Genomic DNA, 14,502 nt, shown 5'->3' with positions numbered 1-14,502 from the left:
TAATTGACATCCATTGAAACGCATTAGGAGATTTTTATTTGCTGATAAACCACCAATATGCATTTTCCACAGAAAAGGGGGCTTATGTTTTCGAAATCAAATTTCAATCAAAAATCCTTTCACTTACTTAACTTATCCCACATGATGGTGAACTCAGAGATGTGCGGCGGCGCCTCACTTTCTTGTCCTCTCTGCTCTTGGCTACTTTTACGACATCTGTGAAAAAAGCGGCTGGCGAACGAGTGATCCTTTCCCTGGGCCATTTCATTTAGAGATAATTGTTTTCTATGCGTAATAAGAGAAGAGGCTCACAGGCAAAATACACACTTTCCAGACAGGGGACTAGATGAGGAATGGCAGCTTCCTGTATTAAGTCAAGTACTCTGCAACACTTGGCTAACCACATAAAGTTCAGCTTCCTGTTCAAGCACTCCTCTTTAGTTTCAGTGACCACCCCACTGCATGCTTTTTATGCTACACTGTGTCCTCTGCACTGAATTTGCAATGCACATTTTGATATCATTTTGTCCAAGTCAGCCTCAAAGGGAGACTTTTAACCCACTGCAGGACAGTAACTGAAATACTTAAAATATTATAATATTCATTACATGCCATGATAAATGATTAAAACATTAAATTTTTCGGTGGAACTACAAAATGTGAACAACGTAAAAGACATTTTCGGTAAAAATCTGCCTCAAAAGTCCCACATAAACTCAAATGTTCAACCACTGTCATACATGGCGTAATGCAACACACGCAGTCCGCGGCAGCATTTTTGGCCTGCCATTCAAATCTAAAAAAAAAGTAGACTTTTTTTTTTCTTCTTGCATTTAGAGAGCCTGTCCTTGAGCCAAGTCCTTACAGATGACCCCGTTACTGTGGGCCTCAATCTTAACGTAAACACACTTCGATGGAGTATGTTGTTTGCATAACAGTATAATTACATCATAACACACAACAGCCACGGCCGCTGAACAGGAACTACTGGTGTTTTCAATAAGAAGCCTATGAAACTGCATGGATTACTGCCAGTCAGAAAGCAGGTCAAGATCAGTGCTCTCTGTGTAGACCAGAGGCGTGGTCCAGTCGAGTGGAATTTTGGGGGAAAATATAAACGAAAACAGTACCCGAACCCTTTACCAACTGTTTACATATTAGTGGAAGGCACTTACGATTGCACTTAACAGGTGCAACTATTACAAAGATCTTTTAGAACGGAATGCGAATCACTTAAGTGAGTGATGGCCCTGCAAAACAATACATTTGAACATTGTGTGCACTTGTTCAATGCAGGTTCAGCCTTAGCAAACTTTCATGAACTTAAATTTACTTTGGCTATTATGCTATCTGTAATAAGGCCTTGCAGTGTAGGTACTATATAAGGATAATAACAGTTGCTATTACCAGGCCTCGAACACGGTGACTGAATTTTTGCTAACCATGTAAGTGTCATTGCATAATGGCACTGTAATTCAGTGATTCCCACCCACATTAGTGTGTTCTGAGAGATCTTTAGGCAAACTGTGGGAAATTATTCAATTTCACTTACTTGGTTAGAAAATTATTATTTTAGCTTTATAATTGCTTTCAAAGCATGATTTCCATAAAAACTAAAAAGAAAAGAGAGACTCTGAGTTGTGTCTTTTAAATTCCTGCAACTGTAACAGTTTTGGGTTCACTTAAACAGGCTCTGGGGAATGGCTGTCGCATGGTTAGCACATCACCGAATAGTTCAGAGGTTGGGGATTCAAATCTGGGTTTCAGCCTCCCTGTTTGGAGTTTGCATGTTCTTCCTGCGCTTGTGTGGGTTTTCAAAGGCTTGCTCCCGGATTCCAAAAACATGTTTATTTCGTTTAATTGAATACTTTAAATTGTCCTATGTGCACTACTATTGGCTGGCAACCAGTACAAGGTGTGACCCGCTTCTCACTCTAAGTCAATTGGGACAGGATACAGCTCACCCACAAACCGAGTGAGAGTAAGTAGTGCAGAAAATGGATGGATGGGTGGATGGATAAACATGCCCAGATTTCACATATACAGTAAGTAAACTGAGGCAAGGTCATTATTATTTAAGTTTACTGAAGGGGTCATGTGGTCCTATAGGCTGACCTTAGATACTCAGAGGTCATTGATGTGTCATTCACATCTTAATATTAGGCTGACCACTAGGACCACGAGTAGGAAGCGGACCTTTCCTAAAACTCTGCACCTCCTTCATGTGAAGAGAGCGTTTTCTGTACAGCTGCAGCTGTTGTCAAATAAATAAAGTTGCGAGTGACGGGACATTTTGATGTCCTAGTAAGGTTGTAGAAGTCATCATTTAAAAATGTAAACACTCATAGAGAATTACAGATACAGTTTTGCCTATTAATATGTATGTTTTCTATCTTGTAAAATATTACCAGTGTGTGTGTATTAATACAAACTGATTTACCTCAGCATTGAGTACCCAAGAAGTATCTCTCAGTTTCAAAAAGGTTGGTGACCCCCTAGCATAGTGTTTGTGACATTGTAAAGTGCAAAAATGCAAAATATGATTCAATAAAGGTTGGGAAGCACGTTCAATTGACCCATTGATGCATTTTGTAGTGGGAAACACTCAAGATAATTGTTGTAACAATGTAGCTGTACAGTACTCATGCAGTACTCAATGCAGCGGTGCAAAATTAATAAAAAGTAGAAGGATTAACCACTATTTTCATACTAAAGAAAAAAACAAACGACTAGACTATCTACTGGCAGAACATGTTAATGCCCTGCCAAAAACGGTATTCAGTCCTGGTCTGTACTGTAATGATAAGAGCAGTGCAGCATCAGCTAACACTGGACAACAAACTGCTGAAGGCTGCTCATCGCAAACATAACATTACAGTACAGCAAGCGCTGTCACACTGAAAACGCCTAAACAGCATCTAACATTACAGGCGGTGCTAAATGGACGATGCTTACCGCTTTCTTGCTCATTGCCTTTCTTGGCTGTAGCTGCGTTCCCCATCACGGGAAGACAGGGCGATACACAGCTGGCTACGAGCGACGATGGAGGCGGTGGCGATGTGGCTAGCTAGCTAGCGAGCTAGCAGCAGCTCCTCCTCCTCCTCCTCCTTCTCCTCCCCCTCCCCCTCCTTCTCCTCCTCCTCCTCCTCCTTCTCCTCCTCCTCCTCTTCCTCCTCCTCCTCCCCCGTTAGCTAGCTAACAGAATTCAACCAGGTCGGAGAGCCGCAACATCAATTTCCCCTCGTTGTCAACAGGGGACAAATGTGCTCTGCGAAAGGTTGTTAAACAACATTAACATTAAACAAAATGTCTGTTCGCATTCAAGTAGGCCTTCGCTGGAAAGAAAACATGATCCAGACTTTTCACCCCTGCTTGCTGTCGTTGTATGCTGCGTTCAAGTCGTGTGGGAATAGCCGAGCGAACCGACATGACGGGTGAAATGGTGCCTTCAAGTTTAGTCGAAAATCGCAAATACTTTTCAAATCTTTTACATAATGCAGCCGTGAGTATAATATGTGGCGACTTCATTAAAAGTTCATTGACCACATTCGCACCATTCATGTATTCATCGTTGTAACCATTTGCATCATTTCCACAATTCTGTTGATGTAGTACAGTATTACACTAATATGCACATAGGCTCTTGTTTAATGACTCGCTACACTTTGTACGCTAGTTTATATGTTCTAAATGCAGATTCTAACAGAGACAAATTCCTTGTGTTTTATACTTGACCAATAAAGATGATTCTTTCTGATATTAAACAGAATTAAACATAGCAATGGCAAACAAGGGTCTGTGAAATCCAACCCATCTAACCCATCCATCCATCCATCCGTCCGTCCGTCCATCCATCAATTTTCTCAAGCCCTTATCCTCATTGATGGCAAAATGGACAAACAGACATTCACACCTATATACAATTTAGTCTTTCTCTAACTTAACATGCATGTTTTTTAAATGTGGGAGGAAGCCAGAGCACTTTGAGAAAACACGTTCAAACAAGGAGAGAACATACAAACTTCACACTGGAAAGATGGAGATAGTGCACCGTGTTGCCCATACAATACTTCATGTGTCGTTTAAATTGATGAAAAGAACAAAACTCAGATCATGACCAAAAGTATATAATTATATTGTGACGAGGCATTGCAGACAATAGGTGTTAAAAAGTACATACTGTAACACGTTTGTTTATTATCTGGTATAAAAGTTATTCTTTGTGGTTCTGAGAGATTGGATGTAATGTTTTTTTCTTTCTTATTTTAATCAGAAAACCACCTGTTTTGCAGCATGTTTACAAGACAAGCGTTACTGTTTTATTTTCGCAAGTTGAATATAGCGTTACTTATCAATAACTACATAATCACAGTTGTAGGTGATTATCGCTGTCTTACACCATCTTTCTGGTATAATGTAGAGAAGAGGGGAGCAAACATTTGAGCTAAAGGGCAACATTTAATTTGTAAACAGACACATGGGCCAAATGACCATTTATGACATTAATCATTTTTTAAGGTAATGCTTTAGTTTATTAATAAAATAATGAATCTAATGCTTCACTGTGGTTAATAAAATAAAATGTAAAAAAAGAACATTGCATGTATAAATATTGTTTCTTACCACACATTTTTCATGGTACTGTTTAGAATAAATACATTAAGTAACAAATTAATTAGATAAGTAATAAAAATAAATAAACATTAATAAAATAAATAATAAATACATTTTGCTTAACCAATATTGTTTGGGTGGGGGTTTGCTAAATAAATGCATTAAATATTTCAGGACTCTTGATAATGTAAATGCTCATAAATGCTTAAACATTATGAATCACTGTAACATTACGGACAGTTTGAACATTTAATTAATTGATTCTTTCAAATACTATAAATACTTTAACCCTTTGCCATTCCACCTGGCAGTTTTACCTGAACGAAAAGGGGCATCAAAGTAAATTTGATGCTGTACTTGAACCATTTGGAGAATCGGCATAGTTTTGGTCTCCTTTTGAAGGTATAGCACTTTAACTTTTTTTCCTCAACTGTCAGAATATTTTTAAGTGCTATTATGGACGTTTGAATACATATAAGAAGGCCGACCCACGGACGACCCACGGCCTTCTATGTATTCAAACCTCCATAATTCAGTGCCAGTAGCACTTAAAAAGATTCTGACAGTTGAGGAGAAAAATTCATAGTGTTACCTTCAACAAGAGACCAAAACTCTGCCGATACTCCAAATGGTTCAAGTACAGCATCAAATTTTCTTTGGTGCACCTTTTGTTCAGGTAAAATTGCCAGGTGGAATGGCAAAGGGCTACGCTCTGTACCTCTTGTGGTCCTACTACACTTTGAGAATCACTGCTTGATAGAATACAGTAATTTCACAATTTAGAGGCAATGGATGGAAAGCGTATATCACCTTTAATTTTTAATTTCCTGTGAGGGAAATGGTAGTTACTAGTTACCTCAGTAACCTAAGAGGACAATAAAACTACATCAAGTCTGCTGGAGCTTGTCCACTGAGGAGCCCATAGGTGACTGAAATAATAATAATAATAATAATAATAATAATAATAATAATAATAATAATAATAATAATAATAATGATAATAAAAATAATGCAATTATCCCTAATTATAATATTTGCAAATAACAACAAATAAATATGCCTGGATCAAGGGATAGTAGAACAATATCAATTAAAGTTGACCTCACGATTGTTGCAGATACACAATATGTTAAGATGTGAATGACACGGCGATGACCTCTGAGTAGGACGCGCCCATGACAGCAGGGTTGATTTTAGCACCACGGTCAGCGACACTGTTGCTAGGTGGCTTCCAGTGTTTGCATTTAGCTATAGCTAAGAGTAAGAGCCACGTTGACACTCCGCATAATCAAATAGATTCGTCGAGTACATTGTAAACTTTGACAACATTCGCGTGTTTTCTCTGCCTTATTGTAAAACCAATAGACACATTTTGTGCTGACTGGGGAAACCTTATTTGCGATTTCCAACTTCAACAACTTCAGATAGTTTCACCCCCAATTCGCACCGTGAATGGTTTCGCCCATGGATTCGCTCCAGCGCTCATTGTACACCACCAGACTTCAAGACACAGATTTTTTTTTTCGTGTGCATGTCAACCAGTTTTTTGGGGTGTGTGTTTATCTGCACAACAAAAACATTGATGCGTTCTTGTAAATACTCTCCGTACTAGGTGGTTTGTCTGCGCCTTCGCTGGTCGCAACCAAGCTAGGAGCTGCACTACCAGTGACTGGAATTAATAAGGTAACGAGCTACTTCGCCCCTCAGTCTTTCCCCAAGAATATAATAAAACCAAGCCAATTTTTCACCGTCATTGTCATTTCTGCATCATCAGATAGATGCACAGCATGTGTTCGCGAATTTTATTGTTTTGGCGTCTCTAAATGAAAACAGTGACGCTTCATTTTTTTTTAGCGTACCAGCTATGCTTTTTGATAGCAGCACTGCCTGGTTGTTTCTCACAACGAGAACCCCCAACTGGACCTGCACCAGCCAAAGAGCTCGATAGCTGTAAGCAAGCTAACTACTGCACTCTATTCCTCAGTGCACCTGCTTACTTTGTGCGACTTTGGAGAGACGCGGATTGCCTGTGTATAGAAATAAATAGCGAGAAAAGACAAACAAACACACAAACAAAAACGCCAATAATTTTGAAAGACTATAAAAATGGCATGGCCCTCAGTAGTTGCTGTGACAGGCACAATCCCCATTAGTGTTTTCGTTAGCTTAGCCTGTAGCTTACTTGGCGAGGACCCGTAAAGTGACCTGCAAGATTAGCAGGATGCTAAGTCCCTTGTATCTTTATTTAAAATATTCACAGGATGAAGTGTGCATTGTACACATACAATGTGCATGTCGACATGAACAGTCTCACATAGGATTTCTCAATACTATGAATATATATATTTTTCCTCCTGTATAGATTATGTGTGTTATATTGATTCATGCTCCCAGGAGCATTTATTTACTCAATTGCAGAAAGTTCTGTTGGGCGTAAAGCATTTATTTGTGCAGATGTTATACTGCCATCCAGCTGTTGCGATTGTGTGCCCACCGTTCACCAAATAACTTTCTTGCAGTATTGTGCTTACAGCATATACTCTGATGTAATTTGCCATTACATCTGAATGTTGAAAACACCATCATTTAAAAACGGATTTGCCTATTTATGCCATGGACTGCATTGTTCACGTTATTACAAGTATAGAAGTATGTAATATGCTCTAAGGCTTCAAAATAGTCTGTAGTGGGGTTAATCTCTGTGGCAGGCATGTGTTTATTCATTATGCAGTTTACATTTTAATTGTTTGGTTTATCGCCCTACATGGACTGTTGGTGTGGAGGCATTGCGTCACAATTTAAATGTACTGTATATTACAAAGAACTTGAGTCACGTCTTTGTAGCCAGTGGATTGTATTAGCTTTGCATTCAGGTGTCTGTTGGAGTATTTCAGTGCCCTGTGGGCTGAGAGCTCCCACACTTGTTTGTGGAAGAAGGCACAAAGCAAGTACAGTACATGTGTTCTCTCTTCTTGCAAGACAACTCATGAACTCATCATTTTATTTGAGATGATCTGATTTGAGGTGATCAAACGCTTATTGTAACCATCTTAACATAGTTTTTAACATTCATGCATTATTTACTGTGAAAGCAAAGGCAAGTTTGAAAAACTGACATGCATTCAGAAGTAAAAAAAACGGTTAACCTTTAACCGGATCTGTACTATGTGTTTGGCACATGTTGCTCTGCCAAGTCTCATGGAACTGGTTAAGTAGTTTAAAGCTGTTTAATCCCATTTATTAACAAACAAAAAACAACAATATTAACACATTTGCAGTGATAATAAACAAAGTTTTTACAATTATATTATATTAAATATAGTAATTATACTTCAGCAAAATTATTTTTTTGCATTCACTCAGTCAAACATGTGCAACAAAATTAAAGTTTTAATCAAGATGTTAAAGCTCTTTCATGGTGATGTTTGAACTCTGATTTGTTTGGATTAAAAAAACAAACAGAAAATAATGGAAATAAAATAATCTGCTGCAGAATCAAACTGCGGCCATTGTAATACTTTTACTGAAATTATTAAAATGTGTGAAAATATCTAAACCCTTGTTTCTTGAATATTAAAAAAAAAACATAACCAGTGTTGGGGTAATGCGTTTAACTCGGTACTGTAATATGTTTGGGCAATGACTAAGTAATATTGTTTCTATTGAATTGTATTACATTGTCTTAGAGTTGCAGAGTGTGGCAACGCGTTGCAAATTTCAGGATCACAACAATAATTTAATCAAGTATGGTTTAGCCAGAAGGGAACCTTACTACCTCACTTGCAATAGTAAACTACCATCACTATCAGAATTGCTTATCCTTCTGTAAACATCAGTTAATAATGTTGAACAGAGTTCATGCATCAATAACTTTCAATCCTTTCATTCACATCCACATGATTAGTTGGAGAAGAAATGGCAGAGAAGTTATCGTTTGTGACACAAATCACTGTCATGGTTTCATAAAAATAAAATGCAAAACACACCGTTACTCAAAATACAAGAAGGAAGCAAAACCAAGTAAAACACAGTGAATAAATTGTGAAGGAATATGAGTCATTGTGCTTTTTAGATATGATTTAATGAATTTAATGCTATCAATTGCAGTATGTAAACCAGTGGTCAATCTGATAGGCTGTTCGTAATCAAAATGCAAATCGTCTGCCTCGAAATAGTCCGGTAGACGATGACGTCACGCTACGGCAACATAGATAGGACAAACTACAATACGCGCCATCAAATTAGAGTCTAATGCACTCATTTATTTCCTTGTAGTTAGATCAGTTTTGACTTTATCAAAGCATATATTTGCTTTTAATACACATGCCCTATCTATCTATCTATCTATCTATCTATCTATCTATCTATCTATCTATCTATCTATCTATCTATCTATCTATCTATCTATCTATCTATCTATCTATCTATCTATCTATCTATTATTTGTGTGTAAATTGATTTGATAATGTTGATAATTTAATAAATGGTTTACAGTCTGGAATTATTTACCGGACAAAATATAAGTTCCAATATTTATATATAAAAAAAATATATATTATTGATACAAATATTGATCAAAGGTAGTGATCTCCCACCACAGACTTGAAACATTTAATATTATGGCCCACACTATATAGTTAAATATCGTCGCTGTCCTGGGAAAAACACTTCTGTCCATTTTCTTCAACTTTCTTATTTTTAGGTGAGTGGTGTTTCCGCGTTACAGACATCGCATTAACGTGAACATTTTTTTTCTCCAAAATTGGACATAGGTATTTTACACAGGAGAGCAACAATATGCTTATTACAAGTTAACTTTACCAGCTACAGTGTGGCAGCAAACTTTGCATTTCGCCTTTAAAGTGTCGAAATCATTATTTAATAAATTAATCCCCGATTAAAAAAAAAGAAAAGTAACTTAAAAGTAATTTAAACTTGAGTAACGCATTGCTCTACAAATAGAGTAATATTGTTAAGGAACTCTATCACATGCAAGTAATTAGTAATGTGTCATATGTTACATTTTGGAAGTAACTTTCCCCAAACTGTATATAACAACACATTTACTTTCATTGTTTTGATTCATTGGAACACTCTTAGTACTTAGTATTCTTTTGGAATACGTGTTGGAAAAAGCGACAGAAAAATAATTAGAACATGCCAAGATTTAATCCTTTAGTGTGGTTTTCTGTGGCTTTAGAGTCACATTTCCCATGAAAAGTTTAGTCAAATTCCAAATTGCATGGCCTTTAGAGGTTTTAGTCAATTCTCTACCAGTGTTTTTTCAATAGCTATTCATGCCACACACACTCAGGTCCAGTGAACTAGGGAATATCAGGGAGTGAACATAACACAAAGCTAAGTGATGTTTCCCCCAAGCCTCTTTTTTGTTTCTCTTGTTGGAAACTCACTGTAATTTCATGTAAGTCAAGTAAAACATTAAACAAACCCCTCAGGGATGTCCTGCTCATTCTAGAAGAGACTTGTATGACACTGCTGAAAGAGCTGACTGGTTCACTTCAGCTTTTCTTCATAACACTTTCTGTAGAGCTTCTTGTGATGCTTTTATTATGGAGCTGCTTTTGATAGAAACTCTTGCCACAACCATATGATGATGTTTCTGATCTTATTTTAACAAGCTCCGATTAAGCCTCTATCCTGCTAACACGTATTTTCCGAAAGAAAAAAAATATATATTGTGGTGCAGCAGTACACAACTGTATTGTAGTCAAGTCACATCTCGTGCTAAGCAGACGGCTCAGCATTTCAACACCCTGGAAGACAAATATTTATTTGTAATGGATTCGTCCTGGGCGGCACGGTGGCCGACTGGTTAGCACGTCCGCCTCACAGTTCAGAGGTCGTGGGTTCGATCCCGGCTCCGGCCTCCCTGTGCGGAGTTTGCATGTTCTCCCCGTGCCTGCGTGGGTTTTCTCCGGGCACTCCGGTTTCCTCCCACATTCCAAAAACATGCATGGTAAGTTGATTGGATACTCTAAATTGCCCCTAGGTGTGATTGTAGTGCGGATGTTTGTCTCTGTGTGCCCTGCGATTGGCTGGCAACCAGTTCAGGGTGTCCCCCGCCTACTGCCCAAAGAGAGCTGGGATAGGCTCCAGCATGCCCCGCGACCCTTGTGAGGAGAAGCGGTACAGATAATGGATGGATGGATGGATTCGTCCTGGCCTGTGGAACAGAGAGGGATGCTTGATGGCAGCATGAGGAGATAGCTCTTAACAATAAAGCGCCTGTGTTGAAGCAGAGTATGTGCATGAGCTCAGAATCCTCCAACAAATGTATCTGACTGCAGACGGCAGACCACGGTACGGAACGCCCCCTACGAGACATTAATATCAATAGGAGCTCACAATAAAGGCTGAAATTAGTCAGTCTCATCATATCTTGAGGTAGATGCACTTTAACAATAGTCACACTCACACAATAGAACCATGTCAAATCTCAAGTCAACATGTAGAACATGAAGTGCAGTAACAATTTATTACAGTAACAAAGACCATCCAGCACGTCCGCCTCACAGTTCGGAGGTCGTGGGTTCGATCTCGGTCCGGCCTCCCTGTGTTTGCATGTTCTCCCTGTGCCTGCGTGGATTTTCTCCGGGTACTCCCGTTTCCTCCCGCATTCCAAAAACATGTATGGTAAGTTGATTGGACTCTCTAAACTGCCCCTAGGTGTGATTGAGAGTGCGGATGTTTGTCTCTGTGTGCCCTGCGATTGGCTGGCGACCAATTCAGGGTGTCCCCCGCCTACTGCCCGAAGACAGCTAGGATAGGCTACAGCACGCCCTGCGACCCTTGTGTATCGATGATGGATGGAACAAAGACAATCCAAACAAAGACAGGCTACTACAACTACTGCAATTCAAATTATTTTCAAATTAAACAGCCACAGCATAAAACAAAAATAAAACAAGAAGTATATCAAAAATAGTCGGGAGATAACAATACTGTAACTACAATCAATTCAGTTGTAAGCAAACGTGTCCACCTTAGCAGCACTATGCACTTCCAGAACCAAGGAAAGCACTTATGAAACATTTTCGGTTATGTCCATAACAACTAGGGTTGCCAACTCCCTGAAAAATAAATAAGGGACACCTAATCGGCGGGGACGGCCGACCTGACTGCCTTCAACGAGGGATGGGCGTATTGATACCAAAATATTGATATTCCGATCCATAGTGCTCAGTTTTAAGTATTGATCCTCAAGATAAAGTAGTGATATTTGCAATTAATTCATATATATATAATATATTTATCAATCTATAATTTAGAATATTCTATTGTTATCCAATTAGAATATTCACTGTGTGTTGCCAAGGGCAAAGAGCTTTCTGCCTCGGCAGAAACGTCTTTGACAACTGCAGAGTAAAACACAGAGCAAGACATGTCATAGTTGAGGCTTAAAATGAGCTCACCTTTAATCAGTTCAGCAGAACATTTTCACATATTTGTCCACTTTCTCTTTACTATATTTATAGTTTCAGTGTAGTATATCGACTGCCTGTACAGTAAAAATTATGCATATCTGTTTGAACTTGTAGTTAATGTAAGGCTGGCTTCACCCACCGCCAATGAGTTCCCAGACCTTGTTTTAACTGCGTTTCATTTTCTTTGCAGTCTTCTTACTTTTCTTAGAGTCGTCCATTTTCATTAATTCATCACAAATTTCTGGAACGCGTCGCTAAAATGCTTGTTTTTGGTAGGCGTATCTTTATAAACAACTACAGTATTGCCTGCGTGTGCGCCCGGCTGTTTGATTGACAGCACACCCCTGCCTCTCACAGTCCCGCACGCACAGTCACACCCGCCCGAACACCATACCGCCCCCACGCCTCCTCACACCCACACACACACACACACACACACACACACACACACACACACACAGCAGAGACCCGCCCTCATAATAGCCTCCACTGTGTGTTGTCTGCTCTGAGCACACAGGCGTTTGATAAAACAAAAGAACATTTTAGACGCATGTTTGAAAATTGGTGCCTGCCGATCAGACATGCGGGATAGCGAGTCAATTTGCGGAACGCATTAAAAATCATTAAAATGCGGGACAGTACCGCGCAAACCGGGACATTTGGTCACTCTACTACAAGGCCGTATCAAGGGGGCGTTCCGTACCGGGGGGCGTTCCGTACCGGCGGCGTAGGGGGCGTTCCGTACCGTGGTCTGCAGTCAGACCCCTCTCCAAATCTACAAGGCTTCTGTCACTCCAGGTACTGTACATTTGTGACCCGTTAGCCCCCTCTCTTGTTTAAATTGAGCTGCTGCATCATCTTCACATCCAGTGGTACAGTAGTAGTGGCTCGGTGTTGGTATTTTTACAACAGGACATACTGTGATATTGCACAACTCTCCTTTGCAATGCCATGTCAAAATATTCATCTTCCATCAGTTAATACTAACCCTTATCTGATTCCAAAGGACAGGGCAAGCCACAAAACAACAGAACAGACTTCGAAGAATTCCAAAACTTTGTCACTTGTTAAATCAGATTGTTCAACCACTGACATATTCAATGTTATGGGCAGTTTAGAGACTTATTTCACCTAACATGCATGTTCATGACCTGTTAATGAGTGGAATCCCACCCCCATTACCATCATAACTGTAAACATTGGCCTATACTGCATTACATTTAAATTCCAACTAAAGAAATGGTTAATTGATAATCAGAACTGTCAACACTAACAAGACTTGCTCTTGCTGGCCCTAGCTGCCATTTTGCTTTGTGAATAATTTCATATTTTTGTGTGTTTGTCTAACTGTTGGTCCTCTCTGACTCTAAAGTACATTGTAGCTTAATTGTACATTTAGTAAATGCATTGTTTTTGTTACATTCACCATCTGTCGAGGGGCTGCGGATGAAAAATATCCTTCTGTCTAACACTGGCATATTTACTTAAATGTTTATTATGTTTATTGTTTATGTACTGTTAGTGATTTAAAAAAATGAATGTGGGAGTACATAAGTATGAGTACCTAGAGAAAACCCACTCAAGTACAGAGAGAACATGGAAACTCTACCGGAGAAGGCCGGAGCTCAGATTAACATAGCTCTCTACACTGCTGGTGCCCATTACATATAATGCAGAATGGGTGTTAACTGCCATACACAGCAAGCTTGCTTTCACTACAGCACCATCTGCTGGATCTGGCGGGTCACTCAATTTGCCTCAATACAAAGAAAAAGTGGAAGACCGCCTCAATTGCATACTGTACTTCCAAAGCTCCTGTGCGAACTTTCTACAAACTCTAATGGACATTTTGTGTAACTGTGCTAACTAGCTCGCTAGATAACTAACCAACAAACTAATAACAGCGAAAGAAAACGTCAGATACCACAGGGTCAGTGACATGACTTACGGCGTGCTTCTGGCAAACCTTTGAGATAAAGACTGAACTTTATCAGATTGGAGATTTACATTTCTATTTTCATAATTGACATACCAAAAAGAATACGTTGTATTCTTTCTTTGCTGTCTGACTATGGAAATTTTGTGCTTTTTTTCTCTGAAGGACAAGTGCACTATGTTTGATTCTTCAGGTCTTTGTTGTATCATGTGGCAGTCACATTAGGCCTGTTCCTGAGGGGGTGGACGTGGCACCAAGGTCCGGTGGTTCTCTTGAGTCAATGTTCCTTCCCTGCTGACAATACAGGATAGTAGTGGGAGGTGGGCGGGTGTTCTTGTCAACAGCACAGCTTGCCTCACTTCATCACTTGGACTGTTGTTGTTTCGCCCTCTGCTAAACTCATTTCAGCCTCTGTCTTCCCCGGAATCGATGCTCCACTCGGTTAAAAAAGACCACCAGAGAAACATAAAACTCTACTGAGTGATGGAATAATGCACTTTGATTGTT

General features: G+C 39.3%; 2 protein-coding genes across 7 annotated transcripts in view; one reads left to right on the top strand and one right to left on the bottom strand.

Annotated features, from left to right (window-relative positions):
• Positions 1–14,502, bottom strand: part of prkacba (protein kinase, cAMP-dependent, catalytic, beta a) — a 271,936-nt gene that overhangs the window by 12,187 nt on the left and 245,247 nt on the right. The window contains exon 1 of one of the 3 annotated variants that reach the window (XM_086046666.1): positions 2,956–3,113. The exons of 1 other annotated variant lie outside the window; for it this stretch is intronic. In XM_086046666.1, coding sequence (XP_085902792.1) covers positions 2,956–3,001 — 46 coding nt within the window. In that variant the 5' untranslated portion in view covers positions 3,002–3,113. Of the gene's footprint in view, positions 1–127; positions 2,936–2,955; positions 3,114–14,502 lie in introns of those variants that run through there. One more of the 3 variants, XM_086046664.1, reaches the window with a different exon arrangement.
• The window catches only part of ttll7 (tubulin tyrosine ligase-like family, member 7), a 73,052-nt gene continuing 64,656 nt past the window's right edge, over positions 6,107–14,502 (top strand). For all 4 annotated transcript variants that reach the window (XR_015089035.1, XM_086047770.1, XM_086047771.1 and 1 more), the window contains exon 1: positions 6,107–6,297. The gene's annotated coding sequence lies outside the window, so the exon portion shown is untranslated. The remainder of the gene's footprint in view (positions 6,298–14,502) is intronic.

This window comes from Filicampus tigris, chromosome 12 (assembly GCF_054856515.1).
Source record: "Filicampus tigris isolate MCC_2025a chromosome 12, RoL_Ftig_1.0, whole genome shotgun sequence".
Lineage (NCBI taxonomy): Eukaryota > Metazoa > Chordata > Actinopteri > Syngnathiformes > Syngnathidae > Filicampus > Filicampus tigris.
The sequence above is the reverse complement of the archived record's forward strand: the minus strand, read 5'-3'. Positions and strand labels throughout refer to the sequence as shown.